Source organism: Rissa tridactyla, chromosome 9 (genome assembly GCF_028500815.1).
Source record: "Rissa tridactyla isolate bRisTri1 chromosome 9, bRisTri1.patW.cur.20221130, whole genome shotgun sequence".
Taxonomy (NCBI): domain Eukaryota; kingdom Metazoa; phylum Chordata; class Aves; order Charadriiformes; family Laridae; genus Rissa; species Rissa tridactyla.
Window position 1 is genome coordinate 22,368,842 of NC_071474.1, and position 14,048 is coordinate 22,382,889.

Consider the following 14,048-nt stretch of genomic DNA (forward strand, 5'->3'; position numbering starts at 1 on the left):
CCCCCGCCTTTGCAAAGGTGAAGCCCCCAAGCCCAACCAAGAACATCTCAAAACCCTGCTGAGAAACCACGTCCAGTTCATCATCTGGCTCAACGTCACCCAGGCACGATGTTACTGAGATGCCTCCAGCAAAGAGAGGTCCTCAAGCATGGTGGGGACCGTTATGGTACTTGGATGAGGGTCCCTAACCTTGTGGGGAACAAGAAGATGTTGCCTCTGCAATTGGAGAGGGCAGCCACTGGCAGATCTGCTAGTTTTCTGCTAATTTTGGGGTGCAGTGGACCTCTGCCAGGCAAAGGGACAACAGCTGGTGGCATTTCCCCACCCTGGAGAGGCAGTTTGCCTGCAGATCCGTGAACCAGCTCAGATCCAGGGTCAGTGTAGCCCCACATCCCATCTGCACCAATGAGCAGGAGCAGGGATCCATCCTGCACTGATCCTGCTCCAGGGCACCACCAAACCTTCAGCACCTGGAGACGTTCAAGGTCCTTCTTCCACGAATTCCTCCTACAGCTGGATCACCTTTGGGATGCCCTAGCTTTGGGCTACCCCTTTTTCCATGAATGTCTCCTCCAGCTGCATCATCTTTGGGATGCCCTGGCTTTAGGATGCCCCTTCTTCAATTCATTTCCTCTCCAGCTGCATCACCTTTGGGATGCTCCAGCTTTGCCATAAGCCCTGCTAGCATGCAGGAAGCCTGGTCTGACCTGGAGCACCCAGACTTTAGGACACAACACCCAAAGCTGGTGCATGGCCACCATGCCAGGAGAACAGAGGGGTGGCCCAGCACAAGGGCCACCTTGCCCAGCAAGGAGAGATCACTCGGCAATTGCCACCACGGGCAAAACAAGTTTTTGACTGGGGAAGTTAATCTAATTTATTGCAAATCAAATCAGAGTAGGATAATGAGAAATAAAATCCAAATCTTAAAACATGTCCCCCACCATCGCTCCCTTCTTCTTGGGCTAAACTTCACTCCCAAATTCTCTACCTCCTCCCTGCAAGTGGCACAGGGGGATGGGGAATGGGGGTTGCAGTCAGTTCGTCGCACCTTGTCTCTGCCGCTCCTTCCTCCTCCCTCTCTTCCCCTGCTCCAGTGTGGGGTCTCTCCCACAGTGGACAGTCCTCCGCCAACTTCTCCAAAGTGGGTCCTTCCCACGGGCTGCAGTTCTTCACGAACTGCTCCAGTGTGGTCCTTTCCATGGGGTACAGACCTTCAGGAACAGACTGCCCCAGACTGGGTCCCTTGTGAGGCCACAGGTCCTGCCAGAAGACGTGCTCCAGGTTGGGCTCCTCTCTCTCCATGGGCTGCAGCTCCTGCCAGGCTGTCCACAGGGTCACATCCACCTGCTCCAGCGAAGGGTCCTCCATGGGCTGCAGGTGGAAATCTGCTCCACTGTCAACCTCCATGGGCTCCAGGGGGACAGCCTGCCCCAACATGGTCTTCACCAGGGGCTGCAGGGGAATCCCCGCTCCGGTGCCTGGAGCGCCTCCTCCCCTCCTTCTTCACTGACCTTGGTGGCTACAGAGTTGTGTCTGCACATCTTCTCACTCCTGTCTAAAGCTGCTGTTGCCCAGCAGTTTTTCACCCCTTCATAATACGTTATTCACAGAGGTGCTGCCACCGTCACTGATGAGCCCAGCCTTGGCCAGCAGTGGGTCCCTCTTGGAGCCGGCTGGAGCTGGCTCTGTGGGACATGGCGGAACCTTCTGGCATCTCACACAGTCCACCCCTGCAGCCCCCTCCTACGAAAACCTCGCGACACAAAGCCAACACAGTCTCCTCGGCAGGGTCAGGAACAGGACAGGGGAGGGAGACAGGGTCTTTCCACTAAACCACGCAGGGATGGATGCTCAGATGGTGGATGAGTCACTGGCCATCTAATGCCCTGCTTTCCAAGGGACAGGAGGGCTACGAGAGGGGCTTGGATGCTGAAGCATGGAAGAAGCAGCAGGAAAACCTTCAGCTTGGGTCACTCCAGGAGACAAGGAGCAGTAAGGGTGTGTTTGTGGGTCCTGGTGACCAAAGTGCCCCATGGGAGGGCCATTTAGCTCACCAGGACCTGCTGAACACACACCACCCGCTGCCACGCTCCTGCCCAAACCCCGCAACAAGTGTCCACCTTTGGCAACAGCGAGAATGTGATTACGAGTGAGGTCCCGACATCCTCCTGCAAGAGGACAGCTCGTCCCACTACAACCCACAGTGTCCAGCTCCTTCTCCATAGCCTGAGGCCTATCCAGAAGATACCTCCAGGACTTTGGGGACCTTGGTTCCTCTGAAGGCTTGGCAGACCATAGCCACAGCACCAAGCCCCTAGGACCACCTGCGAGGAACCCAGACCTCCATCCTCATGTTCCCAGAGAAGTGAGGCAGAGGAATAGCAACCAATTGAGGTCCCAGGAAAGCGCGGCAGAGCAGCTTGCAGCTCAAGAGCCTCCTTGTAAACAAGCCTTTAATCCAGTGCTCGGCAGCTAAAGCGGGAGCCTCAGCTGGTGTTACCTGGGGCAGCTACAGATGTGCCTTGGGGAGACGGACGCGAGCAATAGTCCTGTCTGGAGCAGAATATTGCTCACCTGTTGATAAAACAGCCTCCGTACAAAGCTGACAGATGCTTCGAGCACGATAAGCGGCGCATTAGCTCTCCTCCAGCTCCCCGCGCTGTCAAGCCAGCAGATATTAGACACGAAGCGGCGACGCCGGGGGAGCGCCGGGGAATGATGCATAATAAAGCTCTGCTGCTCTACGCCGACACGCCAGCAGCCACCGCGCTCGGGGGATCTGCAGCCTCCCCATCCGTCGGTGAAACAGGAGGAGGGTGCGAGGCATCAGCCCGAAACACCAGCAACGCTGGCGGCGCTGGAGACGAGATGCCCCGTCACCAAGCAGCACCGCATGATGCTCCCAGCCGGAGTGAGCTGCCGGATTGCTGATCTGAAGATGAGAGGGGTCACAGCCGCGCTGTCACGGCTTTAGGAGGCTTCAGAGGAGCACACCGAGCCTGCGCGTTGGCTCAGCAACCTTGGAGGGGATTTACAACTGCTCATTACTGCCATTAAAGCAAATGAGAAATCCACATTCCTGCTGTTTGCCCTTGCTGCATCAGCCTTCGAGACTCACCTCCTGTTCCCAGGTTGGAGAATACGCAGCTCTGAAGACCGGAGCGTGCATGTAGGGGATGGCGTAGCCCCCTTTGAAGCCCCAAAGCCCATCTATAAGCAGAGCAATCCTGGCACATCCCCGCTCTAAACCATCCCCAGAGACAAAGAGCAACCAGAGTCGCAATCGAAGGTAACAGCGAGGCAGCACGGTCAACATGCAAAGCCATCAGATTTGGGGTCAGGCTTCCTCATGGTTACGGTATAAGTAAGACTCTCCAGTCTCTGCCCTCACTGTCCAAGCTTTCTCCATCCTCTCCCAGTCTATTGCATCTCTCTCCTGCTGTGAGCAAGGACACACCCATAGTGGTATGTGCAGACCCCAAGGACGTGCATGCTCCATCGTACCCTCATGAGATGTTTGCAAATGCACAATCCAAACACCCAGAGCGTGCGAAGCTCAGCCGTGAGTGACCTGCCACTGCCATTCCAGCACGGAGCTGGAGGGAGGGATGCAGAGAGTTTGCTGTGGTGTTGCGACGCCGCAATCCTCCTTGCTCGGAGGGTTTGCATGTCAGACACTGCCTTGTTTTGGTTGCGACGGCACCAGCGTGGTGCTGGAACGCAGTCTGCTCGCTGCAAGCGGAGGCGAGGAGGTGATGTGCTCCGAGCCAGGTGACACCAGCTCCGCAGAGGGGGATGGAGCAGACCTGGCAGCTAACGAGGCAGCAAACGGAGCGATGTTTTCCAGTATAATTAGATCAGTAATAGTTCCTGCAGATCGAAATCACACCTAACAGAATTAAGGGAACTGCCGAGACAGCTGCTCCCACCAAAGGCGTTTCAATAAAACACATTCCCTGCACAAGCCGGGCTCAGCAAAGGGACCAAGGTGTCACCAGGGTGGCTATGGGAGAGCACATGCGACTGGTGCCTGCCACCAGGAAGACCAGACCTGAGCCTGACACCAAGCTGGAGCAGTGGTGGAGCAGGCAGATCATGAGCCCAGCACCAGATGTTTGGTGCTGGAAGCCCGCTGGGATGCCTTTTGTAGTGATCACAGTCTCACGGCAGGTCTTCTAGCTGGGGGAGAGGACAAAGCCAGTGTTTGAGGCAAGACGGATGTCATCGGGCTCCTTGGAGCGTCACGCTCCCATCTCAGATGGGTCAGCTCCAGCTTGTCCTTCTGAGGCCACTCCAGTGTTGCCGGGCTTTGGCTTTAGGAGCCTTCCTCCCTGATTTTGCAGCCCCATGGCCAACCCAAAAGCCAATCTCTACAAAAAGGGAGCTCTGGTTGAAGAACCATGTTGCCTTCCTCTACCCAGTCACAAGGGGAGGGAAGTTCTGCAACTGCCCCAGCCCAAAGATGTTTTTGCTGGCACATGCAGAGCAACACAGATCCCCTCGTCTCAGGGGCACGCGCCATTAACGCGCAGCTGGGAGAAGAGCAGCTTGCAAAAAGGTCCACGTCAGAGCAATTACCGTGTGAGTCTAAGGGGCACGTCTGACACAAATCCAATTTTCAAGGAGGCATCGCGCCACCGAGAAGAGATGCCTGTCTCCTGAGATGCTCGGTGGGAACCGCTCCTGAGGCTGCCTGGTGGCAGGGGCCTCGCCGAGGCCCAGAAGTGCCCACAGCATCCCCTCAGGAAGCCAGGACACAGGTGGGACTAACCACAGTTCTGCACCTCCCCGTGCCAATGGCCCCAGGGGATTCAGGGATGTCATCCCTGGGGAGAAAGCGGCTGCTGCAGTTGAGCCAACAAGCTCCTCTCCACCATCGTAGAGGGTGCCTGATGCAGGCCAAGAGCTGCTTCTGCTGCCCTGGGGTCCTTCCGAGCGGTCTGGCGAGGCTGCAGCATCACAAGGAGCAGGGAGAGAGATGGATCCCTCTTGGTGAAGGTGCTGGGATCCCTCTGGAGATCTTGGGGATGGTCTCCAGCCACACGGGCGTGCTCACTCATGCTGAAAGCCCCTCACTTCGATTTGTAGACATGCCCTTGGTGTAGTTTTCTCCCCTGTATCCTTCAGGCGAGGGGAGATGCTCACTGCATCCCTATACATTTCACAAGCTCCAGCTTTGGACAGACAGGACCAGTATCTCCACCATTAAGGAAGGCAGGAGAGAGATGCCAGGCAGGAAATAGGGACGATTCCACCCTGACTTTTCACTCAAGGGCGAGAGATGCCGCTACCACAGGAGCCAACACGCAGCACATCAGAAGCAACCAAAGGCAACGGCAGGATTTGTGTTCTGCAGGGCTGGCCGTAAAAGTCATTGCTCCCAACGGTGACAACCAAGCAGCAGCCAGCAGAGAAGGATCTTTACACAAGTTCGTCGAATTAGTGCAGACTAAAAATAGCCAGGCTGTGGGAAATTGCAGGGTGCCTCTGAGGAACGCTCCAAAACGGTGGCTGCGGAAGCGAGGGGTAATGCGGACAGACAGGCAGACGGGCTGCAGAGCTCCACAGTGGGGTGAGGAGCAGGAGAAAAGGGAGGAGAACCAGGAACCGCTCCCACGTCACTGCCTCTCAACCAGCACTGGGGAGATGGGGATGTTTTTGCGCTCTTTGCCTCGGGGATGCTTGTCCCTCCTGGCATGGCCGCTTGGGCTCTTCTGCCCACCATGAGCCTCTTCTCCCGATTTCCACCCAAACCCCTACAGGGTCCAAGCTCTCATCAGCTTCACTGCTACCCATGAGGGTCTCCAGCAGTCCTGGAATTTGGAATTTCCAGCAAACTCTGCAGCTCCGGGGTTTCTGGGTTGCGGGAAGTCACACCAGAACGGCACGCTGGTGTGGACAGGGAGGTGGTGGGGGCCTTAGCGTGCAGCCCCAAAGGTGGGAGGGTGCTGATGCTCCTCTGCACCGCTGCGTGTCCCAACACTTAGCCCAGCCAGGTCTCAGCTCCCCTAGCTGAAGGTATTACACCTTGCAAAGCAATCAGGCTCTTTGCAGACACTGAATGAGCAGGGACAGTGCACGGGTAACTCAGCAGACGACCTTGTCCATGTTTTCTCCGAGAAGATCCCCCTGTCAGAGCCCCCAGCCCTGGGGTGCGCAGAGCAGGGCCCCTGAACGCTCCTGCTTTGTGTTTCCTTGTCCCCCACCAGCAAGCCTGGCTCAAAGAGGCTCCCTGGGTCCAACTTTACAATGTGTGGCTTCCTCCTGCTTTGGAGCAGCAGAAAACCCACACGTAGAGCTCCCACCTGCCTCCATCCAGATCAGTGTGATGGTGAAGAGAGGGCAGAGGAGCGCGAGATAGCTGCAGGTCCCCATCCCAAGCAATCACGTCCCAGTCTCCTCCAGCACAGTCCGTGCACTCCTCTCTTTCCAAATCACTCATGTCATGATGCTTTTCCCAGCAGGAACAATTTTGGTGCTCACCAGCTCCACATCAGGGGTCATCGCAGCACTTGGTCCTGTGCCAACCGCAGTTTCAAAACCAGTTTCCCACCAGGGAGAGAGGAAAGGCAAACTGGGCACATTCCTGTCTTCCCAAAGCATGGGGTAAGAAAAAAACCCCCCTGGTAGTAGCTCATGGCAACGTGGGTTTCAGTCAGCTTCTGTTGCAGATAACAAAGGCAGTCGCAGTGAGGAGCAGCCAGGGAATTAAGGCCAACAGCTTCGTTACCCGCATGTGATGACGATGGAAGAGCAGGAGCAGACATCCAAGAGGAGCTCTTGGTTATGCAGCCGAGGTGAACCATCAGTTGGCCACCACCACCACTGCTCTTTCTCACCTTTGAGCTCCTAGGCTCTGTTTCTGCTTCCAGACCTCAGCTGAAGCCAGACACAAATATGAGGTGCTCAGCCCGAGCCTTCCGAAGCAGAAACTTCCAGCATCCCAACAAGGCTGGAATGAAGGCCAGGTTCCAGCGCTCGCCGTGGTCCACTGAGCCACCTATTCATCCCCACGTTACTTGGCAGAGCCCCAACAGCGACAAAAACCCATCAAAGGACTTGGGAAAGCAAACCAAGCTGCACGCACATGAGACGAGCTCCAGCGGAAAAAAAAAAGGTTCAATTGGCTTGGCAAGAGAGATGAGAGCCTGATCTCCCGCTGAGTCGATTTTGAAAGCTCCGCTGGGGTTTTTTAATCCAGCAGGAGATTTCTGCCGCCTCCCAGGGTTTGAGCGCTTTTGTGACAGACCTGCAGGTTGCCAAGCAGAAACGAAGTCAACTCCGTCAAGTTCCCGTGCAGGCTGGCACGGCCTTTCCTCTGGCACCTCCAGAACAAGTTAGCTCTTGCAGAAAGGCAGAGAAATGGCAGCTTCGATTTTCACCCGCTGTCTGGGCAAGGGGATAACGCAACACGTTGGGGCTGACGCAAGTTTTGGCCCGTTATTCCCTTTGCTGGACAGATTAAGGGCTCCTCTGTGTCCTGACCACCCAGATGGTGGGGGAAAAGCCCAGGATGTGCCAACAAGCAACACAGCAGGGACACAGGAAGGAAGGGATTGCCATAACTCCAAAATGATATTGTAGGAGACCAAAAAGTTCTCCAGTGACACTTACCGTCCTCAGTCTCTTGCCAGACGATGCCTTCCAGGTTCACGCTGGTCCCGGGCTCGCAGGGGCCCAGGCACTCGGGCTCGGTGGCCAGGGCCACGTCACAGGTGTTCACTCCCACCGAGCGGGTGCGTACCATGATCTGCTCGCAAGGCGACGAGATGTCGTTGTTGACGACAGGGACGAGGAGGTGCAAGGGCAAGACTGCAGGTGTAGAGACTGGAGACTCCATCTGTGGGGAAGGAGAAACATGCCGGTCACCGTCGGGAATACAGGAAAGGAGAGCAAGTATCAACAGGCATCTACATTCCTGGAGAACCTCAAGCCCAGGGCTGGTACCTTCTCAACGTGCCAGCAGGCGGTTCAAGTCCCACACTCTGTCAGAGGACAAGGATCTCATAGGTCTTTCCCACCCTGGCATGCCCATACCCATGTAACCCTGAAGAGCCGGCACTTTGTAGTCATGTAGATCACACCCAAAAGTCCCCCCGCAGGAGATAGCTGCTCTCCTGCTGGAAGAGTCTGTGCCAAGTTTCTTCCCCGACAACTTTTGCCACCGCAATCATCCCTGGTCAGGATGCCTTTTGGCTATTGCTCAGATGTTAACGCACTTAATGACTTTGGACCTGAAGAAGAAAAAAAAATTATAGGCTTCTGCTCAACCAGCCAGACAGGACAAACAAGTAGCGGTCTCCCTCCAACATCCTCCTCCTCCCAAATCTACCCTGTGACCACCTGAAGATGGAGGCGTTCAGATCACATCCCTCTTCTCTGCACAAGTATCCGCTTCAGAGCCTGACCCGGCTGACGGCTGAGCCAACCGAGCGCCAGCCATCGTGCTCTCCTTGCACATGGAAACCACATCTCACAGCCAGAGTCAGGCCTGGAAAGCCAACACGCCAAGAAAAAACGCGGCCAAGTCACCCTGTTGCTGACAAGCCAAGGTCCTGGGCCACTCTGCCATGCCAGCAGATTATAGCAGCGTTAGGAGAAGGATGGCTGATGGGCCGATTTTGCTGCTGGTCAAGAGAGGGGTAGGGTGGAAGCCTTCCTGTCCTTCAGGATTATCAGCCAAGCCAGCCACAGTCAGTCATCCCCTCGCCTTGGCTCGCGAGCACTTGCAGCAGGTTTGGGGCTACCTGCTCATCCTCTGCTCAGACCTCCTCTCTTTATGGTTTGTGATCTTGGTAAGATACTGAGCAACCTCAAAACAGAAGCAGACTGAGGAAACCAATCAAATCATCAGTGAGCGCTGACCTGGGTTTCGGTTTCAAACAGGGGAAAATCCCTCTAGAGCATCCAGCACTACACAGAGAGATGCCCTCCTACGCCTTTGTTGAGGAGATGATGATAACCCCAGAGAGGCCAAACTTGCTGGTCACCAAGCCAGGATACGGACACCAGCCCACAACCACGTCCAACCTTGCTGCTGGCTCTCCTCGGCCAATATTGCTGACAGCCACCAAACAGTCAGACTCCCACTCCGAACTGACAGCCTGCTCCTGACCAGCCACCAAAATTATCTGCTCACTCTTGCTCATGCGCCTCCATCCTTTAAGCAAGATAAATGACCCAGCAGAAGCTTGCACGTCCAGCATCGCCTGCCCCACGCAGTACGGTGCCCACAACTGCAGCGAGCGGTTGGAGCATCCCATCTCCCCGAGCAACTCGTGACCCCACAAAGCCTCTCCACGTCCTCAGTGACACAAACACCATTTGTTAGTGGAGAAGGTGCAAGAGGAAATCTCCAGACAGAGGAGCAAATGATATCCACCCAGCAGCTTCTGCCTGCTCCCGTGGGGGTGGCTGCCAGTGGGGGACAAAAACGTGACCCTTGTGGAGAACTCAGAGATCTTCTGGCTCTGACAGAGCAGGTGGATTTGCTCTTCCAGCAGAACACAAAGCACTTTCTGCCCACAGGCCTGTCTCCTTCTCCTCATCCTCCTGCATCCACCCTGCCTCCAGATGGCTCATCAGAGCGCATCCACTCCACTGAGTGTTAAAGATGTCTGGGAGGTGGCTGGTCCAGCAGTGGCTGGACTGCAAGGTCCCCTCCACCAGCAGCACAGCTCTTGTTCCATGGCTCTTTCCCCCACACGCCACCTCTGACCTTCCACCAGCTGGAAGAGTTCTCCATCCCCATGCCTCCAAGGCTGCCCCACGGCCGGTGCTCCACCTGCATCCCGTGGGATTTGAGAAGGCGGACTTTTTGGTGTAAAACAAAAACCTTGTGAGCCTGCCGGAGAGGAGGGCTGCACCCCCGCAGACAAATCGCCCCCCAAAATCCAGCAAGCCCATCCTGCGCATCTCGGCGGATCCGAAAGATGTTCAAAGGAAGCACGAGGCTCCTTTGGAGGGGAAAAGAAGAAAATCACTCATGGATGCCAGGTTTTGCAAGCCAAAAGCAAGTCCCCGGGTAATGGAACAGCCAGAGAGGCACCAGGCAGGGCTGCCTGACCGTGGTGGGCAGAAGCAAGAGCCCGGGGCGGGTGATGGGGAGTGGGGGCCACGTGTGCACATCCAGGACCCGCGGGTTTTGGAACCATTCAGCTTCCTTCCACTTTGCAACAGAAACCACAGCGCAGCACAGGAGCGTTTAATTACAGTTCCAGCTCTGCTAATTATCGCCCGGTCACATTCGTAATCTGCATTATGCCACGGTGCATAATAAGCAGCTCGTTGAGATCTCTCTAATAAGTGAGGCGGCTTGATGGGATTTCATATTTCACCCTGCACTGGAACAAACAGAGCCTCGTTCAGCAGCCGTGGGGAGACCAGGCAGTTCTCCTGCTCCCTCGCCCAAAGCTCAAGAGCAAAATACAAAGGCCCAGGGTGGCTCCCCGAAGGCGCAGGCAGGAAAGGAGTCGCCTTGCTGGGACTCATCTGAAAAAAGCCGAAAGCCGTGCCGGAAGAAGAGGCAGATGGGTCAATCCCTGAATTCAGCTCCCCCCAAACCTGTGTCTTATCTCCCGGCGCCACGGCTTTTCATCCTCCTGCTTTATGGAGCAAGGTCAGGAGATCCACCCACTGGTGGCCGCAGGAGGGCTGGGGGGAGCCAGGGCGGCCACTCTCACCCTCCCTGCGCCAGGCAGAGGGGCAGGGGTGATGCTGGCATCAGGGGCAATGCTGGCATGGGGGCCGTTGGGCAGCACTCATGCCCTTCCACATCTCCTCCAGCTAGCAAGGATGGAGCTGGAGGAGAGCCCCAGCTCCCCAAAGCCAGCCCTGCACCCTCCTGGCGTCCAGCTCCAACGCGTGCCACCCCCCAAGCAAATCACTTCACGCTTCTGGCCCCTAAATCCCCTTTGTAGAAGGAAAATTTATTTCTCTTTCTTTGCCGACTAGGCTCTAAGATTAAATGCCGGCGAGTGCAAACGCAGCCATGACCCTCTCACTGCCGGAGGGAGCTCAAATGTTTCCAGCAGCCCCTCGGCAGGAGCTGGACAGGGTGAAGCTTCCTCGTACCGGCGCTGGCCGTCCGTGCCCGCCTGCCACTGCCTCCCCTAATGAAAGCCCTTTGTGTTCCTCGCGGAGGCTTTCCCATCACGAGGAACGTGCTTTCACCACCGCCGAGGACAGAAGTGGAATGGAGCCAAGCCCAGGCGGCAGCCAGCACAAGCGCTGCTCGATGAGGAAAAAGCAAATCCGCTGAGTCCAGGGCGATGCCAACAGCACCACGCGATGCTGGTCCCGGGCAAAGGGCTCCGGGTGGGTAATTAAAACCTACTCCTCGTCACAGCCCTCACTTGAAGGTAGGATGGGGTCCCACGTGAAAGGAAGCGCGGTGGTGGGTGCCAGCATGAGGAGATGCACACAAAGCAGCTCCTGCCATTTTAGAGCTGTGCCAGCGCGCCTTCGTTAACATCAGTCACCGTTAAAGGGACTTCACAGCAGCAATTAGCTAACAGGAGGAAGAGAAGAGGGCACAGCAAAAATAAAAACACCGTAGTAATTTCAATGCCAACCCCTAAACCACCCAGACCACCCACTCATATTTTTGGTTTGCTCCCAATAATCAAAGTCAACCAGGCAAGAAAAGTGCATTTTTGAGCAATAAAAGCCAACAGGGACGCCAAAAACCCGTAGAGGAGCAACCAGCAGAGACATATCTGTGGTGCATCCCGAAGGACAGAGCAGGTGTGAACCACCACATGGTGTAGGGCACCCACAGAGCTGCACCCCCTCTGTCAGTGAGGACCTCGCAGTGGTCAGCGTGAGGCCACTGATGCACCCGAGACGGTGCTAGGCTTCCAGCCTATCCCCACGTTAACAAGCTATGCAAATGGTGGCCCATTTTTCTCATATAGAAGGGTCCTTCAACTCCTGCAAATGCGGAGAGACAACAAAAGCCAAGGGGGAGCCTCATTACTGGTCACAAACTCTTAGCTGCCCTGTGCCAGGAGATAAAACATGGACCAGAACTACCCCATCACAGGAGTATTGATCGAGGCTGCAGCCAACGCTTCCCACGTCATTGCATGGCTCACCCCAACATTTGGGAGCTCTGATGTTGTCACTCTTGTCCTGCTCGGTCACCACATCCCCAACAGCTTTGCTTTTTCAGACTAGGGCCTGGGAACATGAGTTTCCAACTCCTGGAAGAGAGATATCCAAGGAGCAGATCCATCCAGTTCCTGAGCGTCTTTGGTGCACAGCTCCAAACCTCAAAACCACAGCACCCGAGGTGCCTCTGCCCCACTGCCGGTGACCTCGGCAAGGATTTCAAACAGGAACTGAAGTCTTCTCCAATCTGACCCCCAAAGCTGGGTATGCAGAGCCTGAAGACAAATCCCTTCGTGGCACCGGTGCCCACCACGCCTACGATTCACTCTGGAACCTACTTGCAAGCATTGCTCAATAAGCTGCAACAGACTTGCCCAGAGCTCCCGGTCGCATCCCCCAGCGACAGCATCCCCACTCACTGGAGGCACACAACCCCAGGCAGCACGGAGGAGGTTCCAGAAGACCCCCTCCCCAAACAGCACGGGTGGCAATGAACCCTGGCTCTCTTGCTGGCTGGATCTGTCTGGGCCCCAGCAAGAAAGAGGCCAACAAGAGCCCCTCGTCCAAGGAAATAACGGTGGCACAAGCATCAGCTCCAAGGATGGGACACTGATCCTGACACTGTTGCCCATTTCTCTTCCCTCTTGCTAGCTGGAGGGTGAGGTTGCTGACATGTCAGCAAAAAGAGAAATCTGTTTTAGAAGAAAGTTTCCTTTCCCTGGAAAAACACCAGCTTAAATAAACAAAGCCAGTTCTACAGACCACGGGAACACGCTCAGAAGGACACTGGGTTTCTTAGTCGGCAAATCCAAGCCCACAGGACATCAGGGCAGCTGGTTCAAGGAAAAAGGAAGATGGACATTTCCGAGAGCCCCCTCTAGCATGAAGCAGTAAATGCCGCGACTAGGAAGGACAAATCATAGAATCATAGAATCATAGGGTTGGAAGGGACCTCTGGAGATCATCTAGTCCAACCCCCTGCTAGAGCAGGGTCACCTAGAGCAGGTTACACAGGAACACGTCCAGGTGGGTTTGGAATGTCTCCAGAGCTGGAGACTCCACCACCTCTCTGGGCAGCCTGTTCCAGTGCTCTGACACCCTCAGGGTAAAGAAGTTCCTCCTCATGTTTAGGTGGAACTTCCTATGTTCAAGTTTGTGCCCATTGCCTCTTGTCCTGTCCCCGGGCACCACTGAAAAGAGCCTGGCCCCATCCTCCTGACACCCACCCTTTAAGTATTTATAAGTGTTGATAAGGTCACCCCTCAGACGTCTTTTTTCCAGACTGAAGAGACCCAAATCCCTCAGCCTTTCCTCATAAGAGAGGTGTTCCAGTCCCCTAATCATCTTTGTAGCTCTCTGCTGCACCCTTTCCAGCAGTTCCCTGTCCCTCTTGAACCGGGGAGCCCAGAACTGGACACAGTACTCCAGGTGCGGCCTCACCAAGGCAGAGTAGAGGTTCCAGGTTCCAGGTGCCGCAGAATGGAGCGGGCTCAGCACCGCACTCCCCAAATTCACTCTGCAGAGAGGAGAAGCGAGTGTGGGACCCTGTGGCCAGTGCCACCACGAGAAGAGCCTGGCAATTTGGAGGGGAGCTAAGGATTTTTAAGGAGCAGCGGTCCCAATTTCCCTCCTCGGAGGATGCAGCTCGTCCTTGGGAATGGGCAGGTAAAGCCAGCCCCAGGCTCCACGGCAGGCTGGGAGGGAGACGGCAAGCGGGCGCCCAGATGGTCTGGACCAGCTCTGCCACCCGGGACTCCCACCATAGCCCTGAAACCAAACCAGGAGAGGCCAATTCCCCACCACACTCCTTGGCGGGTTGTCCTCGGTGCTCCTCACCATCTGCTCTCATCCCTCCGGACACCTGCCTGAGACTCACGGCCTCTCCCAGCCACGAGGCCGCCGATGGCACGGTGTGACAGGAAGTCTCTGTCTAC

At 55.9% G+C, this 14,048-nt stretch overlaps 1 protein-coding gene across 3 annotated transcripts in view; it reads right to left on the reverse strand.

The window, feature by feature from the left end:
* Nucleotides 1-14,048, reverse strand: part of ZNF609 (zinc finger protein 609) — a 72,969-nt gene that overhangs the window by 9,659 nt on the left and 49,262 nt on the right. For all 3 annotated transcript variants that reach the window (XM_054215561.1, XM_054215563.1, XM_054215562.1), the window contains one exon: nt 7,618-7,843. In XM_054215561.1, the coding sequence (XP_054071536.1) occupies nt 7,618-7,843 (226 nt within the window). The remainder of the gene's footprint in view (nt 1-7,617; nt 7,844-14,048) is intronic.